Source organism: Myodes glareolus, chromosome 22 (genome assembly GCF_982192425.1).
Source record: "Myodes glareolus chromosome 22, mMyoGla1.1, whole genome shotgun sequence".
In the NCBI taxonomy this organism is placed as follows: domain Eukaryota; kingdom Metazoa; phylum Chordata; class Mammalia; order Rodentia; family Cricetidae; genus Myodes; species Myodes glareolus.
The window spans coordinates 55505342-55529022 of record NC_142047.1 but is presented as its reverse complement, the minus strand read 5'-3'; the positions used below and the strand labels follow the sequence as shown (position 1 = coordinate 55529022).

The window sequence follows — 23681 nt, the reverse complement described above, 5'->3', positions numbered from 1 at the left end:
CTCAGATGGCTGCAGTCTTGTGGGGTTCAGTCCGGTTTCCTCTGGTTCTGTGTACAGGTGTTTCATATGTGTGCAGCCTTCTACTCCTAACACATTAGGGCAATGTTTATGCCTTACCAATTCAGAGCTGTGTGGTCATCAGACACTTGTTTGGGACAGAGGTGGGAAATTTCACTGGCCATCCTGAGAGAGAGACTTGTTTGGGTAGTGATGAGTGGCCTCTGTCCCCCTCCCTCAGGGCACTGAGGTCCATCTGGTTGTTTGACCACATTGACTCTGACCTAGAAGCCAGAACTCCCCCCCCACCCCCCCCACACCTGCCCAGAGCTGAGGTCCCTGCTCCAGCTGCAGAGTTTCCTCCTCAGGAGAGCCATGCGGCCTCAGCATTCACGCTGCTGATGGAAGGTCAGGTTTCTCTTATGTCACATGTCTGCGGATGTTTCACGTCAATAAAAGTCTGTAGACATGCTTCAGGACCTGAGATTGGACATGAACACAAGGATTTCCTAGGGAGTTTCTTTTTATCTCTTAGACATGTTTCCAGGTCTCCATTTGACTTGTAGAAAACTGATTCTGATTTTGTAGGGGTGGGGAGAACCCTACATTTTGCCAATGGAGAGCACTAAAATTCAGGCTTCTGCTCGTGTCAGATTTCATACAAAAGACATTTTACAGTCAAACCCGGGAAACGTGGAAACAGAGATTTATAATGGAAATGCTGATTCAATTTGAGCCAACGCCAGACATTTCATGAGGGAAAATTAGATTAAACAGTAGATACTTAGAGAGACTTAAGATTGTGACAGCCTAAGAAAACATATGCTATGCGTGCTTCCCAGGCGTCCGGGTGCTTTCGGAGGCGAGCGGGAGGCAGCTCCTTGATGTTTGGGGCCTTTATTAGACGCCCTTTTATCTGTCTTTGGATCGCTGGACCCCAGAACGTATGGTTTGGAGTCTGGCGAGTCTTGCACATTACCACAGGATCAAAACCCGATGTTGTGGGTGGAAGTAATTCAGTCCTGTCATGCCTTGTCTTTGTGAAGTCAGGGAGCTCCGAGAGAGGAGTCACTGGGACCTATCAGCAAGGAACACTGGCCAGGGGGAGGGGCTCCTGCTGTGCTGGGACCTAGACACAAGGGGGCTCTGCCCTGACCCAAGTGAGGTCAAGGCTGTTCCCAGATGTGTCCTCCCATTCCAGGGTTGCTTGCCTGCTTCAGTCTGCCTGTAGTCTCCTAGATACACAAAAATTGCTGATTTTGACCAAATTCGATTATCAATCATTTTCCTTAGTTGACAATGCTATTGGTGTCCTATCCATGTCTTATCCAGGAAGTCACTGCCAAATCTGTGCTATATTTCTTGTGTGTTGGGGTATGCAGGTTAGGGTTAGTTAGTGTTTATGGGTGTGTGTGTGTGCAGACATACGTGTGTATAGAGGCCAGAGATCAACATCACACATCTTTCTCAATCACTCTTCACCGTAGTATTAAGACAGGGTTTCTTACTAACCTGCAATTCTCCTATTCAACTTGACTGACTGGCCACTGGGCCCCAGGGATCCTCCTGTCTCTACTCCCACACACCTCCACATACCCAGCACAGTGGGCTCACAGGCATGTGCCACCAAGCCTGGCTTCTGCGTGAGCGCTTGAAGATCCAGACTCAGAGCCCCAGGCCTGCATATCAGCACTTGACCAACCATCTCCCCAGATGCTCTTGGTTTTCTTCCAAGTTTTATGGGTTTTGTGTTTTTATGTTTAATCTGTTTTGGGTGATTTTTATATATGGAGTCAGGTAGGGCATTTGCATACCTCGTTCCCTTTGTTGGAAACGTTACTCCCACTGAGTTCTTAGTGTCCATGTTGAAAAAGACTTGACAGTGTACCTGAGAACACTCTGCAGTGAAGGATTTCTTACCTTGAGCCAGCAGTGAATGGATTTGTTCTATGTTTGCTATTCAAATGTTTTTTTTTTAAAAAAGGTACTTGAGTTGTATGTAGTAGTGGACAGGGCTTTCTCTCAGCCTCTATGCAGAGTGGAAGAAAGTTGCTTTGGATTGGACAGTTTCCTGGCTCACCAAGGACACTGAGCCAGCTACTTGGCACCCTAGGTTCAGTATGAATTTTGGTGTGGTTGTGGTTCTGTGGAGGGAAGGGTGTGAGTCTTCCTGCAGCTCTCAAGGCTCAGTGCCCTGAGTTTCATGGAAGATGTTTATGTTCCCTTCTTTTCCACGGGCCCAGGTTAAGCTCACATGGAACCAATCTTAAGACTTAAGGCAACTTCTGAAAGATTTGCTGTAGGATTTAAATAAAGTCAGATACATTGGGCAGGGTGGGGAAGAAGGCCTTGCTGAGTCTTTGGGCAGGCAGCATTCAAAATACCATGGATAACAGCATGAAGTTAGCATGTGTAAACATAGAGTCAGGAGGCCCAGGTTCTGGCAAGGACTGGATAGGAGTGCCCCATGCTGTCTTAATCAAGCAGGCTTTGTTCTAAAGGAACAGTGGTCCAACTAGGTCGGTGGCAGTTGAAGCAGAGAGGGCAGATGCCTTAGAGAAACATTGGGTGGTGAACTTAGCAGGCTGTGGTTGGATGTGGACTTTGAGAAGAGCTGGCTGAGAACTTGGTGTGGCCATGCTGGGTGGAACTGGAGAGGCAGGGGCGTAAGCGTGAGCTATCACAGTGCAGAGTGGAGGCCTTGAATGAAGCAGCTTTGAGTTGTGGATCAAGACTGAATCGCCAGCATAAAGAGGGTATATGGGATCCCCAGGATGCCTTCAGAATTTAGAGAAGGCAGCCTGGGATAGCCCAAACACCAGCATCCTCAGGAAGGCCCAGAAGGAAGAACCAGCAGGAGATCTAAAGAAGCAAACAGAGAGTCTCTGTCTGCCCGTGTGCTATGAAGGTGGTCCCTGTGGCTCCTGGGTCTGCAGTCATGTGGACTGAAGAACAGGTGTAAGCTGGTCATGAGTGCTAGCCCAGGGCCTTGCACACTTGTAAGGATGAGGAGAGCAAATTGTGTTCTAGGCTGGGGCCCTGCCCTCTTGGAACTAGCTGAAGTCCCACCTGTGGCTCACGATCCCTTGTTTCCTTTGGTCCTTCAAGCCTGTTTATCAGGGGCTATCTGGGAACTAAATCTTCAAGGCCTTGTCATGAGCATCCTACTGTACTCTGATGGAAAACACCTTAACTGGACTTTGGAGATCCACTTTCCTGAAGACCACACTGGGGATAGTCCCCCAGGTAATACTTGAATCGCCTAAAGGACTGTGGAGCTAAAGCCAGTGTGAGCTTTCTACGAAGGTAGAAGCCCTTATCCCTGAATCATAAAACTTCTGGCTGTGTCAGCTTAACTTTGGTACAGCTCGGTGGGCGGTTGGTTGGTTGGTTTGTCAAAAAGAATGTCTGAGTGAAACACTAATTTTCCTGCCCAGATTTAATGAGTTTGCCTATCAATAGATAGTGGTTGCTACTTAATAATAGCTATATTGGCTACATTTCTCATTTCTTAGACAAAATACCTGACAAAATCAACTTAAGGATTTGTTTTAACTCAGTTTGAAGGTATAGTCCATCCTGGTGGGGAAGGCAGCAGGCAATGGAGTGTGAAGTGTTTGGTTATATTGTGTCATTAGTCAGGAAGCAGAGAGAGAGAAATGCTAGGACTTGGCTCTTTCTCGTATTTCAATCTGGTACCCAGCTCATGGGATGCTGCTGCCCACATTCAGGGTGGATCTTTTCTCCTCCGCTGAACCTCTCCAGAAATTCCCTCACAGACAGGCTCAGAGGTGCATCTCCCAGGTGATTCCCAATCCAGTCAGGTTGACAGAGAAGATGAACCAGTTTAAGAGCAGCCTGTTGCGCAGGCCAGTGCACATCTGCATGTGCATTAAAGGGTTGTTTGAGGGCCATGGCCATGGCTTCCTGTGACACCAGGCTGAATGTACTTGGTCTGCGCGTATGGCTCAGGTGATAGACCTTCAGAGAAGGCAACAGCTTAGCTCTTGTCCTCTTGGCCACAGGGAAAGTAAAAGTGGGTAACTTTGTTCCTCTGTGCCTTCCCAGATATGTTCTGGTTCGATTCTGCTGTGGAGAATAAGCATTTCCTGCAGTTATGCTTATATTATCAATGCACTGTATAATTTTAACCACTTTTTTTTTTTGCTAGGAATGGGGCTCATAATTTGTGCGTTTTTGTGGGTTTCAACCATTTGCTACAGCTGCAGTCCTGATAAGAGGCTCAATTATGAGCACAATATTAGTCTTTAAGACTCACTGATGTCTCATGGGAGACTTGGAAATGCATCTTATTTACAGGCAATTGTGCTTACGCAGTGTGGTGCTATGCTTCTGTCTTGTCCTTTCCTGTTGAATGCCCTGGGCGTTAGCTTGAGTGCCTATCCTTCTCTCGGATTCCCAGTCCTTGAGTATGTCCTTTAGCTGTTTCCCATTGCCTTCCTTCCCTAGCTTCTCGCTTTGCAGGTCTTCTGTTCTTGCCCTACAGGCCACACAGCTTCCTTATTTCCTTTTTTCTAGTGCTAATAGGTGACTGGTAGCAAACTGTTTATTTTTGGTAGGCAGCAAAAGCCATAGACCTTGGCACAAGGCAAGAGTAATCGTAGCTGGGAATGTAGCTGAACTGGAAGGTAAGAGCTCACCTCACATGCACAAAGCCCTGGGCTCAGTCTCCAGCATGAACTGTGTGTGTGTGTGTGTGTGTAACAAGCCTGTACTTCCAGCACTGGAGAGGTAGAGGCAGGAGGATTAGGAGTTCAAAGTCTTTGTTGGCTCCATTAGTGAGTTTAAGGCTAGCTAGGACTACATGAAACCAAAAAACAAACGAACAAACAAACACGGAGTGGGGGTATTTGCGAAAGATTGGAGGTGGTGCATTCTTGGCATTGAAGATGAACTTGAAAAGGAAAACTAATCTGGGGAGTTCTGTGCCTTCTTTCTTTATCTGGTCAGTGTCTGGACTTGGGAACCTGCAAACCTGAGTTTATTTGGCCATTTACATAGGAAAACAACAGTGGTCCTTATGCTACCCCTAGTAGGATGGAGCAGGTTAGAAGGTCAGGGCAATTGCACATTTATTGCCGGCTATACCTCACAACACACATCCTTGATAGATCACTAAGTTTCATGAAGAAATGTGTTGTGTGCTTATTGCTGGGGACCCTGGCATTTGCCAACATATACTGTCAAAACCAGTGTGTGTTTGTGACAGTACAAGAAGAGCTAGCACATGGCAGATGGTCCAGAAGAAGAATGCAGAAGCTTGTTGTGCCACAGGGCTTCTGGTGCCCTGGCATGCAGCCTGAGTGCCCCGAGTACTCCGTTTTCCATGACATCTTCATTTGCAGTGGCTCTGCTCACAGCGTGCGTCAGGAGTTTCTCCCAGGAAGCCACCTAGCAGAAGAAGGCTCTGCACAGCCCAGAGCACCATGAGACCCATGGCAGATGGGCTGTGGGGACTGTTGATTGCTTGCTTCTGCGGGACTCTGCCTTGCCAGGGGGAGTTTTGAAGATGTGGAGAGGATGAAGGGTGACAGCTTTTTGCCATCTATCCAGTTGGGGGATCTGCAGCTCACTTCCCTGGTACTTCAGTGGGATTGGATGCCCTCTTTACAGAATGGAATAGCTGCTGCTTGTCCAGTTTACAGTCGTGTGAGGGCTCGAGGAAAGGCCTTTCAGCATAATATCCTGTCTGCCCTGGGTTCCAGCTGTTGACACTCAGCCACCTTAGCATGTGGACATGCATCTGTAAAGTTACAGTGAGCTCTTCTTTTTCTTTTTTAAAAACACAGTCTCATATAGTCCAGACTGATCTCAAACTAATGTGTAGCTGTAGGTGGCTTTGGCCTTCTGATCTGGCAGCCTTCCGGAACTCCCAAGCGAGTACACCACCATGCCAAGTTTTATGCAGTGGTGGGGCTCAAACCCAGTGCTTCATGCATGCCAGGCAAGCACTCAGCCAACTGAGCTCCATCCCAGGCCTGAACTCTTACAGTTAAAGCCTATTTAATAGGTCCATGGACATTCCACTTGAATCTTTTATATTGAAGTGTTACTGCCTGCTGTATTCCTTCAGTTAGCCGTTATTTATTTAGTGGTGGGTTGTTTTTTGTTTTTCTGGGGTGTTGGTTTTTTTTTTTTTTTGGTTGGTTGGTTTTGTTTTACCTTTACTGCATAGTAGAAGCGTACCGATCACTACAAAAGAAATACCGAGTAGGATTATGTGACCCTGGACCCGCAGGCTGCTTTGAGGGAAGAGTCACACCGACTCAAGAAGCTGCTGTAAAGTACAAAAGAGGGGAACACAGCACAGGGACGCACAGCCTGAGAGGAGAGTGATCGGGTGGTCAGCCCTGCTCAGCAGCTGGTGCTCCAGTTAGTGGGAGCAGCATGGACAGCAGCCTAAAGTGAAGGGTGCTAGGTACTTGGTCTGATGTGATTGAGATACAGCATAGAACATGGGACTGAACAGCAGACAGATGGGAGAGGAAGAGAGAGAGAGAGCCCAAACAATGCATGGAGTCTCACTACTCACCAGTGTTCTACCGCTTGGCTATTCGTCCAGCCAAGAAGATCTTTAAATAGATTCAGAGCCCCTGATTTCTGCAGCTTCATGATTTGTCTTTGTAGCCCGTGTCTTGTCCTGACTGTCCAGGAGGTACTGCTGATATGTAGCTGAGCCTCAGCACGGCCCATGCATCTCGGTGAGATGCTGATTGGCTTAGCTCTGCCGTGGTGGGTGGGGTGGTGGGTGGGCCCCCTTGTGGTCGGTTTTCCCACTTAGTGTCCTATGTGTTAGTACATAGTACTGGTCCTTCAGTGTGTGCCAGGATATGAAAAGGGAAGGAAGACAGGGCAGTCATGCCATAGCTTTGGGTAGTATTAGTCATATAAATAGGAAGATGAGCGTTCAGAGAAGTTGGCATTTCATACATATTTTTATAACATTTTTCTTAGGAATATGTGTTTCTGTTTTTTCCAATGGCAGTGAAGCTATTCATATTTTCCATTCCTGAGTCAGTTTGGAGAATTTGTGTTTTATTTTACTACGACATTGTTAGCTTCCTATGGGTTTTCAAATTTATGCTTATATTAACATAATAATGCTTTGAATATTTTCCTTTATGTTTTCCTTCTATTTTGAAAACCTGTGTGGCCTTCTGCCTCTTTTGTTCTTCTGTGGGCTTGAGAAGAAGCAGGTTTTGTTTTTGTCTTTAAGTGTCTCTGACTTGCTTATCTTGTCCACTTCTGTTCCATCAATTCTGGGCTCTCCTAGTACATCTTACTGCCATCTAAAACACTCAGCTCCTGTCTATGACTCTAGAAATTAGTTCAGTGGTTTGGAACTAGGTAGTAGGCAGGAGTCTCTTAACAGAAGGTCTATAAATTGATACTAAGAAACTAAAAATTAGTTTCCTGGTATTACTTGTGGGGATTCATGCAGCTCTGTACCAAACATTAAATAGGGTATGGGGCGTACACATGAGTGTGTGCCCCCATGAGTACTCTTGCAGAGGTCAGAGGAATACAACCACTTATTTCCTTTAATGCCCTCCTCCTTATTTGAGACCTCACTGAATCTGGAGCTTGCCATTTTGGCTGGACTGGCTGGCCAATAAGCTCCTGGGATCCACCTGTTTCCATTTGCCAGTGCTGAACCTACAGACTCTGAAAGCCACGCCTGCTTTTGCATGGGTTCTCAGACGTCAGCTCGGGTCCTCCTGCTTTCACAGCAGACTTACCAGTGAGGCATCTTCCTAGCCCCAACCATTATACTTCTTAAGTTTACATTTCATTGACTGTAAAAAGCAGTCATCTAAAGAACTGACGGGCTCTGCAGAAGCCCAGCTCGCGGAATCCCGTGCATCTCACTAGAAGAGGTGAGAGATTGTTTGCTTTCTTGCCTCTGTTGTCAAGCTCTTGGTTTCTAGGGACTGGTTTCATAAAAGTCTAAACTGTGTAGGAAATCACAGCAATCTACAGCAGCCTCCAATCCTTTTAACAGTGGTAATTCTGGGTGGATTGAGAAGAGGCAGCCATTCCTCTGTCTTTCTGAGAACACAGGGCAGGATGTCCAGACATCTGCTTGTGTTTTCTCCCCTCGTCTGTCATATCCTAGCTTCCCTTATTTCCTCGGTTACATAATGACTCTGGGGTAACTAATATGAGGCCGTACCCAGACTGATAGCTTTTTTTAGTACTGGGGACAAAGCAAAGCAGCTGCTACCCTAGGAAAATATCTGCACTTCTCAAGGATGCCCATATATTCGTCTTGGCTGCCAGGAGCTTTCCAGAAAGTTCTCACACTGTTTAGCTAATTGGGAGTTTAATCTTGTCCAGCGGAACTGTAGTTGGATATTATGCTTATGGGAAGGACAAAAGCTGTTTCTTTCTCGGGTCCATGAATAAGTCACCCAACCTGTCCTGAGCTGGGAAAGTATGTGGTGCTAGCAATATTTTTGTGTAGTTAAAGAGAAAATACAGGAGAAAGACAGGACAGAGTAGATCTGGTCCCATTTCTGCCCTGTGTGTTTCCGTCTGTTACAGTGTTTGGTGCCTGGAGTGAATCCTGCATCCTGGGAGAGTTTCTCTATGAGTGATGGTCTTGGTGTTCTGTGAGAGTTCCAGTCAGCCTTGCACAACAGGATAGACAGGCACACCTAAGCCGTGCGAACAGTGCAATGTGCACACAGGAGTGTGAGAACATTGAGATGGGCAGAGGCAAGGGTGAGAGACAAAAGAAAGCAGCCTATAGGCCTGTGTTGTCCCGCACTGTTTCGGTCACAATTGACTATCTTCTGTCTTTTAATTTAGGTGAAGAAAATGCTCGTGGACAGGAGTCCTAACGAGCGCTACTGAAGAGGACAGAAGTGGGGACGGCGTCCTCCAGCCACTGGAAGCACCTCTGCCATGGCTCTGGAGAAACTCTGTTTTGAGGATGTTGTTTGCCTTTGGTGAGAAAGAAACTTCAGGCAACCGGCTTTTCTGTCTGTCTGTGATAGCGCCGTGTGATGACCTTGGAGGCGGGTTCACACCGTCGTTGCTAATGACTGCTTCTTGCCTCTGTGGACATGAGTGACCCAAGGCCAGCGCAGGCAGAGAAGCACAAGCTTGGCAGAGCTGCCTCGAAATTCAAGGACTCGTCCAGAACCATGCAGTCTGATGATTATTTTGCTCGGAAATTTAAAGCCATCAATGGCAGCATGGGACCCGCCACTTTAAACACCTCCAGTCCAAGTGAGGGCAGTGGAGGTGGCGGTGGGCCAGCCAACGGTACCCCAGCAGTGCCCAAGATGGGAGTGAGGGCCAGAGTGTCTGAGTGGCCTCCGAAAAAGGACTGCTCCAAGGACCTTGCTTGCAAGACACTGTGGGAGAACCGTTCTCAGTCCAGCTATGAGAGTGTTACCTCCATCATCCAGAATGGCCAAAATGACCAGGGTGACAGGCAGCAAGAGGAACAGCTGGACCTGGACTTTGTGGAGGCAAAGTATACCATCGGAGACATCTTCGTCCATTCTCCCCAGAGAGGGCTCCACCCCATACGACAAAGGAGCAACAGCGATGTTACCATTAGTGACATCGACAGTGAGGATGTCCTGGACCAGCATGCAGTCAACCCCAACACTGGAGCAGCCCTGCACAGGGAATATGGGAGCACTTCGTCTATCGACAGGCAGGGTCTGTCTGGGGAGAACGTTTTCGCCATGCTCCGAGGGTACCGCGTGGAGAATTATGACCATAAGGTTACCAGCTCTTTTGGGTTTCCGGATTTCTTTCCCTGTAACACTGCCATCTCCCCCAGCCTCCACGCTGCAGCCCAGATCTCTAGAGGGGAGTTTGTTCGCATCTCGGGATTGGACTACGTGGATGGTGGGCTCTTGATGGGAAGGGACAGAGACAAGCCCTTCAAGCGCAGGTTAAAATCAGAGTCCGTGGAAACATCACTCTTCCGAAAACTTCGGACAGTAAAGAGTGAACATGAGACCTTCAAGTTCACCTCTGACCTAGAAGAGGGCCGCCTGGACCGGGGCATCCGCCCTTGGAGCTGCCAGAGGTGCTTTGCCCACTACGATGTGCAGAGCATCCTCTTCAACATCAACGAAGCCATGGCCACAAGAGCCAGCGTGGGGAAGAGAAAGAACATCACTACAGGGGCCTCGGCTGCATCTCAGACCCCAGTTACCGCAGGCCCAGCTGGAGGCTGTGAGTCCCCACTGGGCAGCAAGGAGGACCTCAACTCCAAAGAGAACCCGGATGCTGACGAGGGTGACGGGAAGAGCAACGACCTGGTCCTCAGCTGCCCATACTTCCGGAATGAGACTGGCGGGGAGGGCGACAGGCGCATTGCGCTCTCCTGGGCCAACTCGGCCTCCTACAGCTCTGGGGAGAGCTGCTCCTTTGAGTCGTCCCTCAGCTCGCACTGTACCAATGCAGGCGTCTCTGTCTTGGAGGTGCCTCGGGAGAACCAGCCCATCCACAGGGAGAAGGTCAAGCGTTACATCATAGAGCACGTGGACCTTGGGGCCTATTACTACCGCAAGTTCTTCTACGGCAAAGGTAGGCACCTGGCTCCCTTCAAGGACTCCAGGACTCTTACTTCATAGTGCTGTGTTACTTAAATTCCTTTCGGGGGGGAGGGCGATGACACATAAACAACAGTTGCTCTCTACGCCCCCCCCCATGTCCCAAGGACAAACCAAGGTGCAGTTCTTCCCGCATTCACCCTGGGAAACCAATGGCTTTCTTACAGAGTGTAGGTGAGGGGTTGTGAGCAGGTATATGGGGGGCCTTCCAGCAGCCACGTGGAAAGATCTGTACCCAGGGTGGATGATTCCCCATGACTGCAGAGATGGAATCCCTCTTCCCTAGCTCTTGCCCTGCCCATGTGTTCTAGCCCCTCTCTGAGACCAGGTGCAGTTAGGGCAGAGTTAACATACAGCCGATTGGGAAGAGTGGCTGGGTAATCAGATAAGGGTCCCATTGCCTTTCCTGCCATCCCTTTTACAAGGCGTGAGCAGTCAAAAGGCCCAGCTGTGATGATCTTTGGCAGGCGGGCGTCACTGATGTGATGAAGATGGCAGCAGTTAGGCTCAGAGGACAGCCCTGTGAAACACACTGTGGAGAAATACCCAACACTTGAGGGAACAGCTTAAGAGGAGAAAGGATTTCTTTTGGTGTGGTTTCAGAGTCCAGCCCACGGTCAAGTGTCCTCCTGTTCTCAGGGTGGACGTGGAAGCAGAGAATTTCTTCATTGCGCATTGGACAGGAAGGAGGGAGGGAGGGACTGGGGACCAGGTATCGTTTGCAGTGACGCAGCCCCAGGGACCTATGCTTCCAGGTCACTTGGCCTCCTGAAGTTTCTGGGGACCGCCAGAGCAGCACCACCAGCTGCGGTCGCTTTGCTTAGCACATCATCTTGTGGAAGACATATTGGGATCACGTCAGGACTGTGTCTTCGGGGCCTGCCACGAGCTTTCCTGCATTAGAGCATCTTCCTCAGGGTTCCAGGGCCATGGCCCACTGAGCTTGGGTTGTCCTTGGTCAGGAACTGTCCACTGCAGCCTGTTAGGAGCCCCAACATCTGGGTGTGCTGATTCGTAATCCCACCAGGGGCATGCTTCTTCCTCCTCTGATAGCAGGCTTCATTTAGATTTTGCCCTTCTTGCTAAACGTCCTGTGGTTCTAGCTGCCCGTGTTGTCCTCAACATAGCTCCTAGCACTGTGGAGACTGGATAATTCTATGGGGTTTTCCCGCCATTCTTTGTTCTTGTCTTGTTGAGAGAATTTAGGGCATCAGGATTCTATGGTCCTATCGTGCAAACACTTACAGCTTCCCACTCAAACTGTGTCTCACATCCAAAGTATGTGTAAGAGAAGCCTTACAGCCACCACCGGACTTAGTAGTGGCCTCGGGGTCTGTCCCAGGAGGTGGCTTCTAGTCTGGTCCATGCTCATCTGTCAGTTGTTTGGAAGACCTCTGCAGTGACTTACTTCCTCTGCCCTTTCTGGTTGCTGACGAAGGGACTGAAGAGCACTGGACACGACACTGTCAGAGTATTTAGGTCAGTACACGAAATCAATTAATAAGCTCCTGGAAATAATTTGTATGTCCACACCCTGGAGTGAATGATGAGGGGATCCAGCTGTGCTAGCTGGCAGTGCCAGGGTCTTGGATTCATCTCTGATTAGGGGCTTAGCTGAGGACCTAGGAAGTAGCTGGAAAGCCAAGTTCTAGACTGTTCAGTAAAGCCAGCAGAATGAGGGAATGTGCAGCAGGTCCTGAGGTCCCCTGCTCCCATGACTGTCTCCTGGGAAGAAACCTGGTGAACGCTAGGCTGAGGGGGACGTGACCTCAAGAGAAAGATGCAGCGCTTGCTTCAGTGCAGGGGGGACTCCTGCTTCCTCGTGACTTAGCTCCTTGCCTGTGTCCCAGTGTGAGTTAAAATTGTCAGCAAGCTTGTCTGCATGGAGTTATTAGGGACCAGAGTCCTGAGGGCTCAATTGTAGAGACTAGCCTAACCCCAAAGCCACTCTGTACAAGGCACAGCAGGGTGCTTCTACAAGCTCGCCAGCAATTGGATGACACTGGGCTTGGAAGCAGCCCCACCAGGACAGGCTGAAGCTGGGCTGCACAAACAGCTGCTTGCCTCCCTCCCTTCAAGGCTCTCCTCTGTGACTCGCAGGGCACCTGTTGACAACCTCTAAAACACCTCCTGTTTTCTTCTTTATTCCTTGTGAAACTCTCGGTACTGTGGGTTGTCTGATGTGTAGACTTTTAAGTACTGGGCCATGATGTGCAGAGGTGGCTTCTGATGCCAGGATGTGTCCCAGGACAGTCACTAAAGGATGTTTCGGTGACTTTGATAAACAGAGCCGACAGCATGACCTGTCCAAACAAGACATCCTCCTAAGAGTTTGAAGGGAAATGGGAAATGGCAGTAAGCATGACTAGAGCAATAGCATCCTCTCTCTGGTGATGACCAGGAGGAAAAGTCAGGCCTTGCTGCACGCTGTCACTGTCCTCTCTCTGGGCCTTTTCCTTGGTAGCCCAGGCTACTTGGAAGAGTCCTGCAAACATCCCAGATTTAGCTCTTGACGCTCGTGGACTCCTGTGCATTTTCAGATGGGATGAAGCTGACAGCCATGAGACCATGCTCTCCCTCTGTCTCCCTTAACTTCTTTCCTGTTGCCATGATGAACCTCCTCAGACAAATGCAACTTCAGGGAGAAACCATCATGGATGGGAAGTCAAGGCAGCAGGAGCTTGAAGCAGCTGCCACATCATATCCACAGTCAGGAAACGGGGAGAAATTCAAGCCAATATCCAGTTTGTTCTCCATTTTATCCAGACCAGGATTCCCTGCCTGGGGAATTAAGATGGACCTTCCTATATCAATTAATGTAATGAAGAGGGTCCCCCACAGGCATGCCCAAAGTCCCATCTTCCAGGTGATTCTAGTTTTGTGAAGTTGACAACACCAGCCTTGATGCTCTCCTTCCCTCACGCTCTCCTCTCCCGCCTCATTTTCTCTTCCTTCTTTCCTCCCTCCCTCCTTTATAAAATGGCACCTAACAGAACATGTTTGATTTCTTCCTGTCTTATCAGCCTCCTGTAGGGGTGGAGGCCACTTGGAAGGGTTTCGAAGTGCCATGAGGCTCCTGTTGTGGTGGCAGGGGCACTACCCAAGTGAAGCTGCACCAGGGCACCCTCGCATCCTTCCACATCCTTCCGATTCCTCCTCGTCTCCTCTCGCTACTGCTCCGCCCAGCTCTTTGTGATCGCTCCCCTTTCTCCAGCTCCAGCTAGCCTTCCTCTGCAGCATGAAGAGGGCTCAGTCTGGGCCGGAGCTGGGGCCGTTCATCCAGCACCTGCCTACCGGACACAAGACCATAAGTTCACTAGCCCATACTGACCAAAGCAAAAGCAGACACACGAAACCTCCACTAGCCCTCTCTCCTGTCACTGCATCATTTGACTATGTGGAGATGATGGGCCCCGGGAACTGCCCCTTTGACCTAAGGCTCAAGTACCATCCATTGTCTTCAGCTTGGAAGTCCATGCTTGATAACCAAGGACTGCGGATGGGACAGGTGGGGACACTCATGGGTTCTTACCCCACCTAGCTCTATCCTTAAGTGAGCTAGTGATTCAGGGCCGTCCTGTAAAAGGCTTAGAGCAGTGCCTGTCACCCAGCCTGGTCCCTCATGCATTTCTTATGTAAGTGTGTGAGAACTTCCTCTCTTGAAAGAGGCCATTGTCCCTGCTGCAGGCAGGCACAGCCTTAAAGGGCACTACTTTGTTCTGATGGTGAGGCGATGAGGAGAGAGGCAGGAGGGGCTGGGATGGAGCTAGGAGTGTGTCTGGTGAAGCCTGCCACCTGGATCCAGACATGCTGCTCCAGTGCCGCTAGTGCAGGGCTGTGTGTGTGTGTGTTGGGGGGGGGGGGGGCGGTTCTTATGAATCCTCTGGACTCGGTGCTGAGTTATTCACGACTGTGTTTCTCCTTTGAATTTCATGCCCCATGCCTCTTCTTCCTGTTTTATAGTCGGTGACTGGAACAACAGGGAGTTGGACATTTAGATTCACATGGGCAGAGACGCGTGACACCTAACAATATGTGTGTTTCTAAGACGCATGTTCCTCCCCGAGAGGACACCATGGACAGGCTCTGCATAGCCTCTCTCCCTGGCCCTCGTCACCACCACAGAAGCCCCACTGAGTCGAGGGGCTCCTAGCAGGAGGAACTACCCAGTTGTACTTGGGACTCTGCCTCCAAGGGACATTTCCACGCACTTGCTCTCTGCTGAGGCAGTGAGGGCAGTGAGGGTGCAGGGAGTCAGTTTAAGAACTTGCAAAGACCTATTCCGGCTGGGCCTCAGCAGGTCAGCCATGGAGAGACAGGAAGGAGATGCTGCTGTCTCTGTGAGGCTGGGGACACCAGCAAAACCTCTTGGGTGTGCTTAGGTCCAGGCTTAATGCCCCCTCCTGGCTGAGAATGCACAGAAGCTAAACAACTGCGCCTCACCGGTAGCCTGTAACCTCTCAGGTTTCCTCAAAGGTGTCCTCCTCCTCTTGAGAACTTGTTGCTGAAAGCTGCAGTGAGCAAAGGCAGTTTGGGACGGCCCCTCAGCTCCTAGTCTTGCTCTACATTTTTCTCTGCTCCCCTCCCTGTCTCTCCCCTCCCCTTCAGCCCTCTCCCATGGCCCCCATGCTCCCAATTTATTCAGGAGATCTTGTCTTTTTCTACTTCCCATGTACATTAGATCCATGTATGTCTCTCTTAGCGTCCTCATTATTGTCTAAGTTCTCTGGGGTTGTGATTTGTAGGCTGGTTTTCTTTGCTTTATGGCTAAAAGCCACTTATGAGTGAGTACATGTGATATTTGTCTTTCTGGATCTGGGTTACCTCACTCAATATGATGCTTTTTAGCTCCATCCATTTGCCTGCAAATTTCAAGATGTCATTTTTTTTTCTACTGTGTCGTTTCCTGATTTTTCTGAGAATTGGCCGCACAGACATCCAAAGGGGCTGTACCAGCTTGCATTCCCACCAGCAATGCAGAAGTGTTCCGTTTACCCCACATCCTCTCCAGCATAAGCTGTAGTCAGTTTTTGATCTTAGACAATCTTACAGGTGTAAGATGGAACTCAGAGTTGTTTTGATTTCATTTCTCTGACATACTGTTGTACGTGTATGTTGGTGGAACTGTTGTCCGTCTCAATGCTGTGCTGGCTTCCCCTGTCACTTGTTTGGTTTTTAGCACATGTATGCATATGTGTTTGCAGGTACATGGTTGTACATCTGTGTTTGTGAATGTGCATATGTTTGCCCATGCCTTTGAAGGCCTGAGGTTGACATCAGGAGCCCTTCTGGACTCTTCACCCTTCCTTTAAAGACAAGGTCTCCGGGTTGAAACCAGCACTTGCTGACATTTGTCTGGCTAGCCAGCTTGCTGTATAGAGACTCCGCCCCATCTCTGCCTCTTCCTACTGTATCAGGAATTATATGACATTTCCGTGGAGTTCAGTAATCTAGTCTTCATGCGTTCTGTTTATGGTAATGCATTTTGTGGACTGAGCCATCTCCACAGCCCGTGGCGTAGTTTTGCCTCTTATGTGAAGTTATCCTCTGAAGCTGTTTATGGAAGTGCTGTTGCCAGGCGGTTTCCATTCTAACATTCGCAGCAGGTCATTTCCTACAGCGTCACTTAGCCCCGCCCCTTCGGCCCCATCTGAAACATGGCTGCTCATTTGTTTTGTATGGTTATTTCCCTCCAGTGCTGTGGGTTTTCCAAGCTCAGTAACAACACTTTGGGTAAGCTTGGGTGGGAGACGTGTGGTAGCATCAGTACTTCAGTTTTCCTGCGTGGAGACAAGTTGACAAAGTCAGCTTTGCAGGACATAGGTTCCTCAGGGCTGGGTGAGACTTCCCGAGGTCTGCTGAGGTGGGGTCTTCACCCACCCATCTGTCCCACTGCTCTTGTACTGTGTGTCCTGCTCCTAGAGCACAGCAGTGGACAGTGACTAAAAGTGCAGGCACACCGCTGCATAGAGGGAAGGGTGCCACACAATCTGTCTTAGGAATTCTGAGAGCCACCAGCTATGGCATGTCACCCAAGTCTGCAGCATGCAGAAATAAAGTTGTTGAAAAGCGAAGACCTGGTGAGCTGCATTACAGGAGACAGTCCTCTGCATGTACTGAACCTGCTGCATTAGAGGAGATAGTCCTCTGCATGGGCTGAGCCTGCTGTATTACAGGAGACAGTCCTCTGCATGGACTGAACGTGCTGCATTACAGGAGACAGTCCTCTGCATGGACTGAGCCTGCTGCATTACAGGAGACAGTCCTCTGCATGGACTGAACGTGCTGCATTACAGGAGACAGTCCTCTGCATGGACTGAGCCTGCTGCATTACAGGAGACAGTCCTCTGCATGGACTGAACGTGCTGCATTACAGGAGACAGTCCTCTGCATGGACTGAGCCTGCTGCATTACAGGAGACAGTCCTCTGCATGGACTGAACCTGCTGCATTACAGGAGACAGTCCTCTGCATGGACTGAACCTGCTACATTAGAGGAGACAGTCCTCTGCATGGGCTGAGCCTGTGATGTCTGTGGCCTTGCAGTGTACTTTACCACTGAGTCCTACAACCTAGCAAAGCTGCTCTCATCTGTCTTTTCAGCCCAGCCCAGGCCTAAGCATGCAGAGTGCCTGTCCTTCCCTGCTCAACCCCTTGGCGACTTGCTAATTAATCTCCCCTCTGAGATGCTGCAGAGTCTAGAAACAACCTTGAGCTGGGGTCCCGTGGCACCCCAGTTCTTTTTCTTTGTTGAAGTTAAGAATTTTTCCCCTTCCTGGATGGAATATCCAGGGTGCCACCCCCAAGGTGCTGCGATTCTTGTTTCCCACACTGCAATCTTGTTAACCATTTTTTTTTTTATCATGTTCTGTTATATTTGAGTGATGTGTGGATTTTCATTTAACTTATCAACAGCCTTCTCACAGCGTCCATCCTGCCAGGGAAGGATTTCATTTGATTCGCTCTTGAAACAATTTTATGGAAATCATCAGCTCATTGGTTCAGAAATAAGGCCAAGCCGGGGCGGGGGGGGGGGGTGTCTGAATGCACACAGCTAAGAGGAACTTGCTCAAAGCCGCTCCAGAGTGGCAGGGCTTCTCAGGACTAAATTCTCAGGTCTTTCCTGAAAGGGATGCAGGATGTCCTTTGAAAGCCTTGCCTTTGTTTCCTCTGGGGAAGTGGGGGAGGGAGCATAGGCTGTGTTCACATCTCTTCATGGTCTGTGGGCATGCTCTATATAAGAGCTAGGCAGCATGTTCTCAAATCCAGGGAAACATGTTAATTTCTTTAGAAACATATGCAGGCATTCTGCAGCCCTCTTGCTGAAACCAAAGGCACTGTGAGGTTCCTAGCAAAGACTGGTGGGGCATAACCTCTGTGCGGTCTACAGGCACAGGCATGGTGCCTGTGGACCATGGGAACCTCCCTTCTGCATGTCAATTCAGAAATACCCACACGCGAGTGAGCCAGAGCCAGAAAAGGAAACAAGATGTGGCTGCAGCGCCGTGAGAAAGCTGTCAGGAGGGGCGCTTTCTCTTTATTCTCTTCTCCCTAGTTTGTATCCTTGTCATCTTTAGGGAAAGAGCTAATAGGTCTTCAGTTTTTCAAAATATGACTTCTGATTCACTGTCCCCCTAAAAAGACTGAGTATAACAGAATTCCCAGGCGGTCACCTGAAAGCATACCAGTGGAAACTCAGATCTGAAGTCTGCGGCAACCTGTTCGGAAACAGAAATTTGAGAATTTGAAATATATATAGTAGATATATATATATATATATATATGTATATATATATCCACATACACATACATACATGTATACACATACACACACACGTGTGTGTGTGTGTGTGTGTGTGTGTGTGTGTGTGTGTTTGTGATGGATTCTAAAACACCACAAACCTGGGATCAAATCAAATCTGAAGAAAGGCAGGGAACCACCACAGAGAGCTACAAAGCACTGCCAAGAACAGTAGAGCCCAGGTCTGTGGAGCGGTTAGCTGCAGCTACACCGAGGGTCAGTGCAGCTCCCTGGACCCCTTTTCACTAGTGCGTCCTCAGGAGTAACAAGAATCGCTGAGCAAGCAGTTCACTTCCTGTCACTTATCTTAAACTCCTGATTCAAGTCACAGAAGCTGCTCAGCTTCTTCAACCCTAGTCTGTGTTTGGTGAAGCTGGAGTTAAGGCTATGACCATTATCTTGCTTGGTGTCAGCACATACTGTATCCACATACAGGCTTTTTCCATTCTGAATTGACTCACCTTCTCACCAAACGTAGCCTTCTTGCTGCTTCTGGCTCTGTCTGGTTCTAGAAGGACAGAATACCTGTGCTACACAAGTCTGCTTCCCCAGTCAGAAGGACAGAATATCTGTGCTACACAAGTCTGGTTCCCAGTCAGTATAAACTGAGTGGCCTTTATCTCAGAGCCAGTCTGGGCAGTGTTGGCTGGAGTGGCGCAGGCGCTTTGACTTCAGAGTTCTCCAGCAGTTCTCAGAGCATCGAACCACAGCTTGCAGAGCCTTGCAGAGTTTGCAGGCTTCCCGAACTCAAAAACCGAGAGTTGGGAAAGATTGGTGGAAGCCTAGACGGTGACATCCAGAGGGAATAAATGTGATGTTTCGTGTAAGGGTGAAGAAAAACTCCATGTTTTAGGATACAACCCTTGGAGAACTGACCAGACTGTGGTTCGTAAAGAATTCACATCTGCTACCTGTTCTGCACGTGGTACTGTGTGATGCGGCTGTTAATGACAGACACGCTCTTAACCTGCATTAATGGGCACGAGGGCAACTGCTGTGCAGAGCCCAGCTGCCTCTGTTGTGCTGCCGTAAGTTGGGCTGTTTCTGAAGAAGCATCAGTGTAGAAACTGCAGTGGGGCAGGGTGACCCTCAAAGAAGGGTCTGTGGTTCAGCGAGAGTTGTCCACAGAGTGAGGAATGTCCCAGCACTGGAAGGGTTCCCGCCTGGAGATTCACATCATGAGTGAGGATTGCTTCCTTGAATGTTCCCGTGTTCCCACTGCTAATTGTCCCCTGGCATGTGGCTGTAATGAAGATGAGTGAAGGCTGGTGACTGTCCATTAGAAAATGTATCCTTTGGCACCCTGTGCCTAAGAGATGGGATACCCCGTGTCCATTCCTGCCATGATGTTGTGTGGTTTGGGTCTCATCCAAGGGCCAGGGATTTATGGGAAAGAAAAGGTGAACTGGCGTCTTGGTGGAGGGAGTTACTGGGATTGTAGAACCAGTGACCTTCACAGCCCAGCAATCGTCATGTGTTCCCTGTCACTAAGTTTCTCCTTAGACACTAGAGACAGTTTGATGGCAAGGTGGCCTTTGCCACTCTACTAATGGCTAAGATCACTCTGACAGGTCAGAGTGGCTCATGGGTAACCTCAGGAGTCTCTTTCAGTCAGAGAAGTTCACCTACATGGAAGGGAGCAGCACATATCAGCGTCAGTGATGATTGTGGAGGAACCATGCCTCTCCACAGTGCTGAGGATGGCACCCATCCTGCTGATGGCAGCTTTGGGGTGTGGGCCCTCATTACCCTGAGAGTGAAGAACATAGAGGTAGCGAGTGAGGCAGCAGGACTGGACAGCATGTCCAGATAGGGAACAGAAAGGGTGCACTGTGTGTGTGTCGGGATCACAGTGCAGCCTCAGGTCGCTCCCCTGGGGACATACGTGAACCAATGCTGCAGCGTCGCTCTCCCCCCTGACTCTGCTCCTTTGAATCCCAGAGCACCAGAACTACTTTGGAATAGATGAAAACCTTGGCCCCGTGGCAGTCAGCATCCGGAGGGAGAAGGTGGAAGATCCCAAGGAGAAAGAAGGGTCCCAGTTCAACTACAGGGTGGCCTTCAGGACCAGTGAGGTGAGAGGCTGCTGTGGAGTCCACCCTCATTGCCACTTTGGTTAAACTTTGGAAAACCTAATTTTCTTGTCAGCCATGTAATGCTTAAGGACTCTGAGAGGGGTTATGTGGTTTTTATCCTGCGTGAGTACTTGGAAGCCTGTCCTGGATCTTAAGTAGCTTACTGCCAACTACCTAATAGCATGGTAAAGATGGCAGGTTCTCAGACTGAGACATGAGGATGGATGTGAGCTACACAGTTCGTATCAGAATTTGAAAATGCATTTAAAACCAAAAGTAGGAGATGAGGTGGCCTATAGTGGGTCTAACATCTGGCAGGCACATAGAACCAATCTGGCTACATGTCCATCCAGCCCACACCGTGGCAGAGCAGCTTCTGTGCCTGCCTGTTCTCATACAAGTAAGAATCGAGATCACTGGACACATTGTCCAGCTAAGCAGCACAACAGCCACCCTAAGGAATCAGATTGCCCTGCACTGCAGGCCTGAGTCCCACATAATCAGAGTGGGCCCCATTTGGCAGACCGTCCAGAATGTGCCAGCTGATCACATTAGGTCAGACAGAAAAAAGAGGTTTTTCTGGTTTCCTTTGTTTCTGTAAGCATGGTGACCCTGAATGTCTCAGCTGATATATGCAGGTGTCTTGGTGTCCTGGGCTCAATGCTGACTGTGATCATATGGGCTAAGCCCTTTCCTTGAGTGACAGCTTTGAAGACAGACCCGTACAGACTAAAGTTTAAGATAATAATGTAAATAATTGATGAAACCAGTTGTCTTGATGTCTGTCACACTTGTCACCTTCCCTGAGGCTAGTGCGGTCACAGGCTTTATGACTGCACAGAGAACATTGTACATGCCAGTGTCCCTATGACCACCCTCAGTTCCCATGGCCAAGCAGTGGGATCACTTGGATCACATGGCAATGGCTGTTCCCTATCATGACAGCTCGGAATGGTGACCTAGGTGTCTTACTTACTTTGCTATTGCTGTGAAGACACTATGACCAAAGAAACATCAAGGAAAACATTTATTGGGACTCATGGTTACTAAGGGTTAGAGTCCATGATCATCATGGTAGGGATGGGGCAGTTAGCAGGCAGGCAAGCATGGCACTGTAAGAGCTGCTAAGAGCTCATATCTTTGATCTACAAGCAGGAGGCAGACAGCTAACAGAATGGCATGGGCTTTTGAAACCTCAAAGCCAACCCCCAGTGATGTACCTATTCCAACATGGTCACACCTCCTAATCCTTCCCAAACAGTTTCACCAGCCAGGCACCAAGCATTCAAATATATGTACTTATGGGGACCATTTTCATTCAGAACACTAGGCTTCCAAGCAGTAGAACAAAATGTGAGGCTGGGTCCTGTGGCCCCATCTCAGCCACCCACATGCACCCCTAAGAGTGTTCGGCATAGATATTAAACAGAAGACAAGAAAGGAGAAGGGGATAAACAGAAATGCAGAGACTGGAGGAGGGGGATGTACTGTGGGCTTCTCCCGTGGTCCCTCCTCAGTAGCTTCCCATGGGGTTTCAGGGCTTCAGGTCAATTGTTTGTGTTGCTCGGCCTTGTTTCCTTCTCCTCTGTTTGTCTGATCTGTTTGCCCCTCCTGGTGCCTTCCTGTCCTTCTGTAGAGTTGTTGATGAAAGGAATGTGGATTTTGTTTCAGTTGGAGTGTCTCGCTTCCTTTTGTTAAACTGTTAGATCCCTTGTGAATACCCAGCACCAGGTACTAACTGGAGTCTCATTTGTCCCAGCTCACAACGCTGAGAGGAGCGATCCTAGAAGATGCTGTCCCCTCCACGGCCCGGCATGGAACTGCCCGGGGTCTGCCCCTCAAGGAAGTCCTGGAGTATGTTATCCCAGAGCTGAGCATCCAGTGCCTGCGGCAGGCAGCCAGCTCCCCCAAAGTCCCGGAGCAGCTGCTCAAGCTGGATGAACAAGGGGTGCGTACAATGTGTGGCCAGAAAGCTCATGCTGAACTTTCTGAACTGAGTAGGACACACACACACATACACACATGCATGGGGAACACACCCGCCAGCTCACCTCTCTCTAAAGATACAGTTTTACTGTATCTTTGGCTGGTCCTGAACTCATTATCCTCCTGTCTCAGTCTCCCAGGTAGCCAGAATTATAGACATTAGCTCCTACACCAGGTTCTCATGTTCTTTCTTTGAGACCATTTATTGCAAATGTCTCAAAGTAAAGCGTATGACCCCAAAGACCAATCTAAAAAATCCCATAGAGGGTCCATTTTCCCCAACCATGTGCTTCTGCTTTTTAGGAGCAGAGTGACAAAACCACATGGCTATTGTGGCCTGCTATGTCCTCACCAAGTAAGACAGATGGTCGTGAGGTCATAAGCCGGGCAGGTCCAGAAGCCATGCCCGGCCTTTTCAGACCTTGGGTGAACACCATCTTAGAATTGGATGTCAGCGAACTGATATTGGAGGCAGGGCTTCGTGGCTTTGTCTTCCAACTTGGCGATGTTGAGGTGGCTATGTGTTGTGATGATGTTTGGACCTGAGTGCCAACTGAACTTTCAGCTCTGGAAACTCCTCCTGTGTCCTGGAAGTCAAGGACTGTTAAGAACAGTGGCTATTTATCTTACTTCTAACAGAGATGTATTTTACCGTCACCTGCCAAATCTGCCCTCTTAACTCCAGCCACAACTATTCTGTTTGTTTTCCTGAAAGCAAATCTGCCTGTGAGGGCACTAACACAACAAAAAAGCTCAGATATTTAACTGATAATTAACTTTGCTGTGGCTCTTCTTGCTTGGGTTCTGTAGCCCTTGTGGGTCCCTCTGATTGGCTCCTGGCCATCTCACTTCCCTTCAGGACATGATCAGGGGAGGAGAGTCTCACTTGTTCATTTTCGTTGCTGGATTTGGTAAGATGTTTCAACAAGGAGATAGAGCACTGTGGAAAGCTGAAAAACAGTTACAATGCGGGGCCTTGGGGTTGTGACAGTCTTTATAAACTTACCTCGCAGCTTCCATAATGCCATTTTTTCCATTTTTAGAAGTGTGTATACACGCGTGTGTGCACACGCCAGTACCTGAGAAAGCCAAAGAGTGTCAGAAACCCTCTAGCTGGAATTATAAGCAGTTGTGAGCCATCCCATATGGGTGCTGGGAGTTCAGATTCTCTGACAGAACAGCAGACGCTCATAACCAGTGAGCCATCTCCCCAACTCCCACT

At 49.1% G+C, this 23681-nt stretch overlaps 1 protein-coding gene across 7 annotated transcripts in view; it reads left to right on the top strand.

The window, feature by feature from the left end:
• The window catches only part of Sipa1l2 (signal induced proliferation associated 1 like 2), a 157828-nt gene that overhangs the window by 69342 nt on the left and 64805 nt on the right, over nt 1-23681 (top strand). For all 7 annotated transcript variants that reach the window (XM_085681908.2, XM_085681911.2, XM_085681910.2 and 4 more), the window contains exons 3-5: nt 8830-10572; nt 20340-20473; nt 22233-22421. In XM_085681908.2, the coding sequence (XP_085538034.2) occupies nt 9087-10572; nt 20340-20473; nt 22233-22421 (1809 nt within the window). In that variant the 5' untranslated portion in view covers nt 8830-9086. The remainder of the gene's footprint in view (nt 1-8829; nt 10573-20339; nt 20474-22232; nt 22422-23681) is intronic.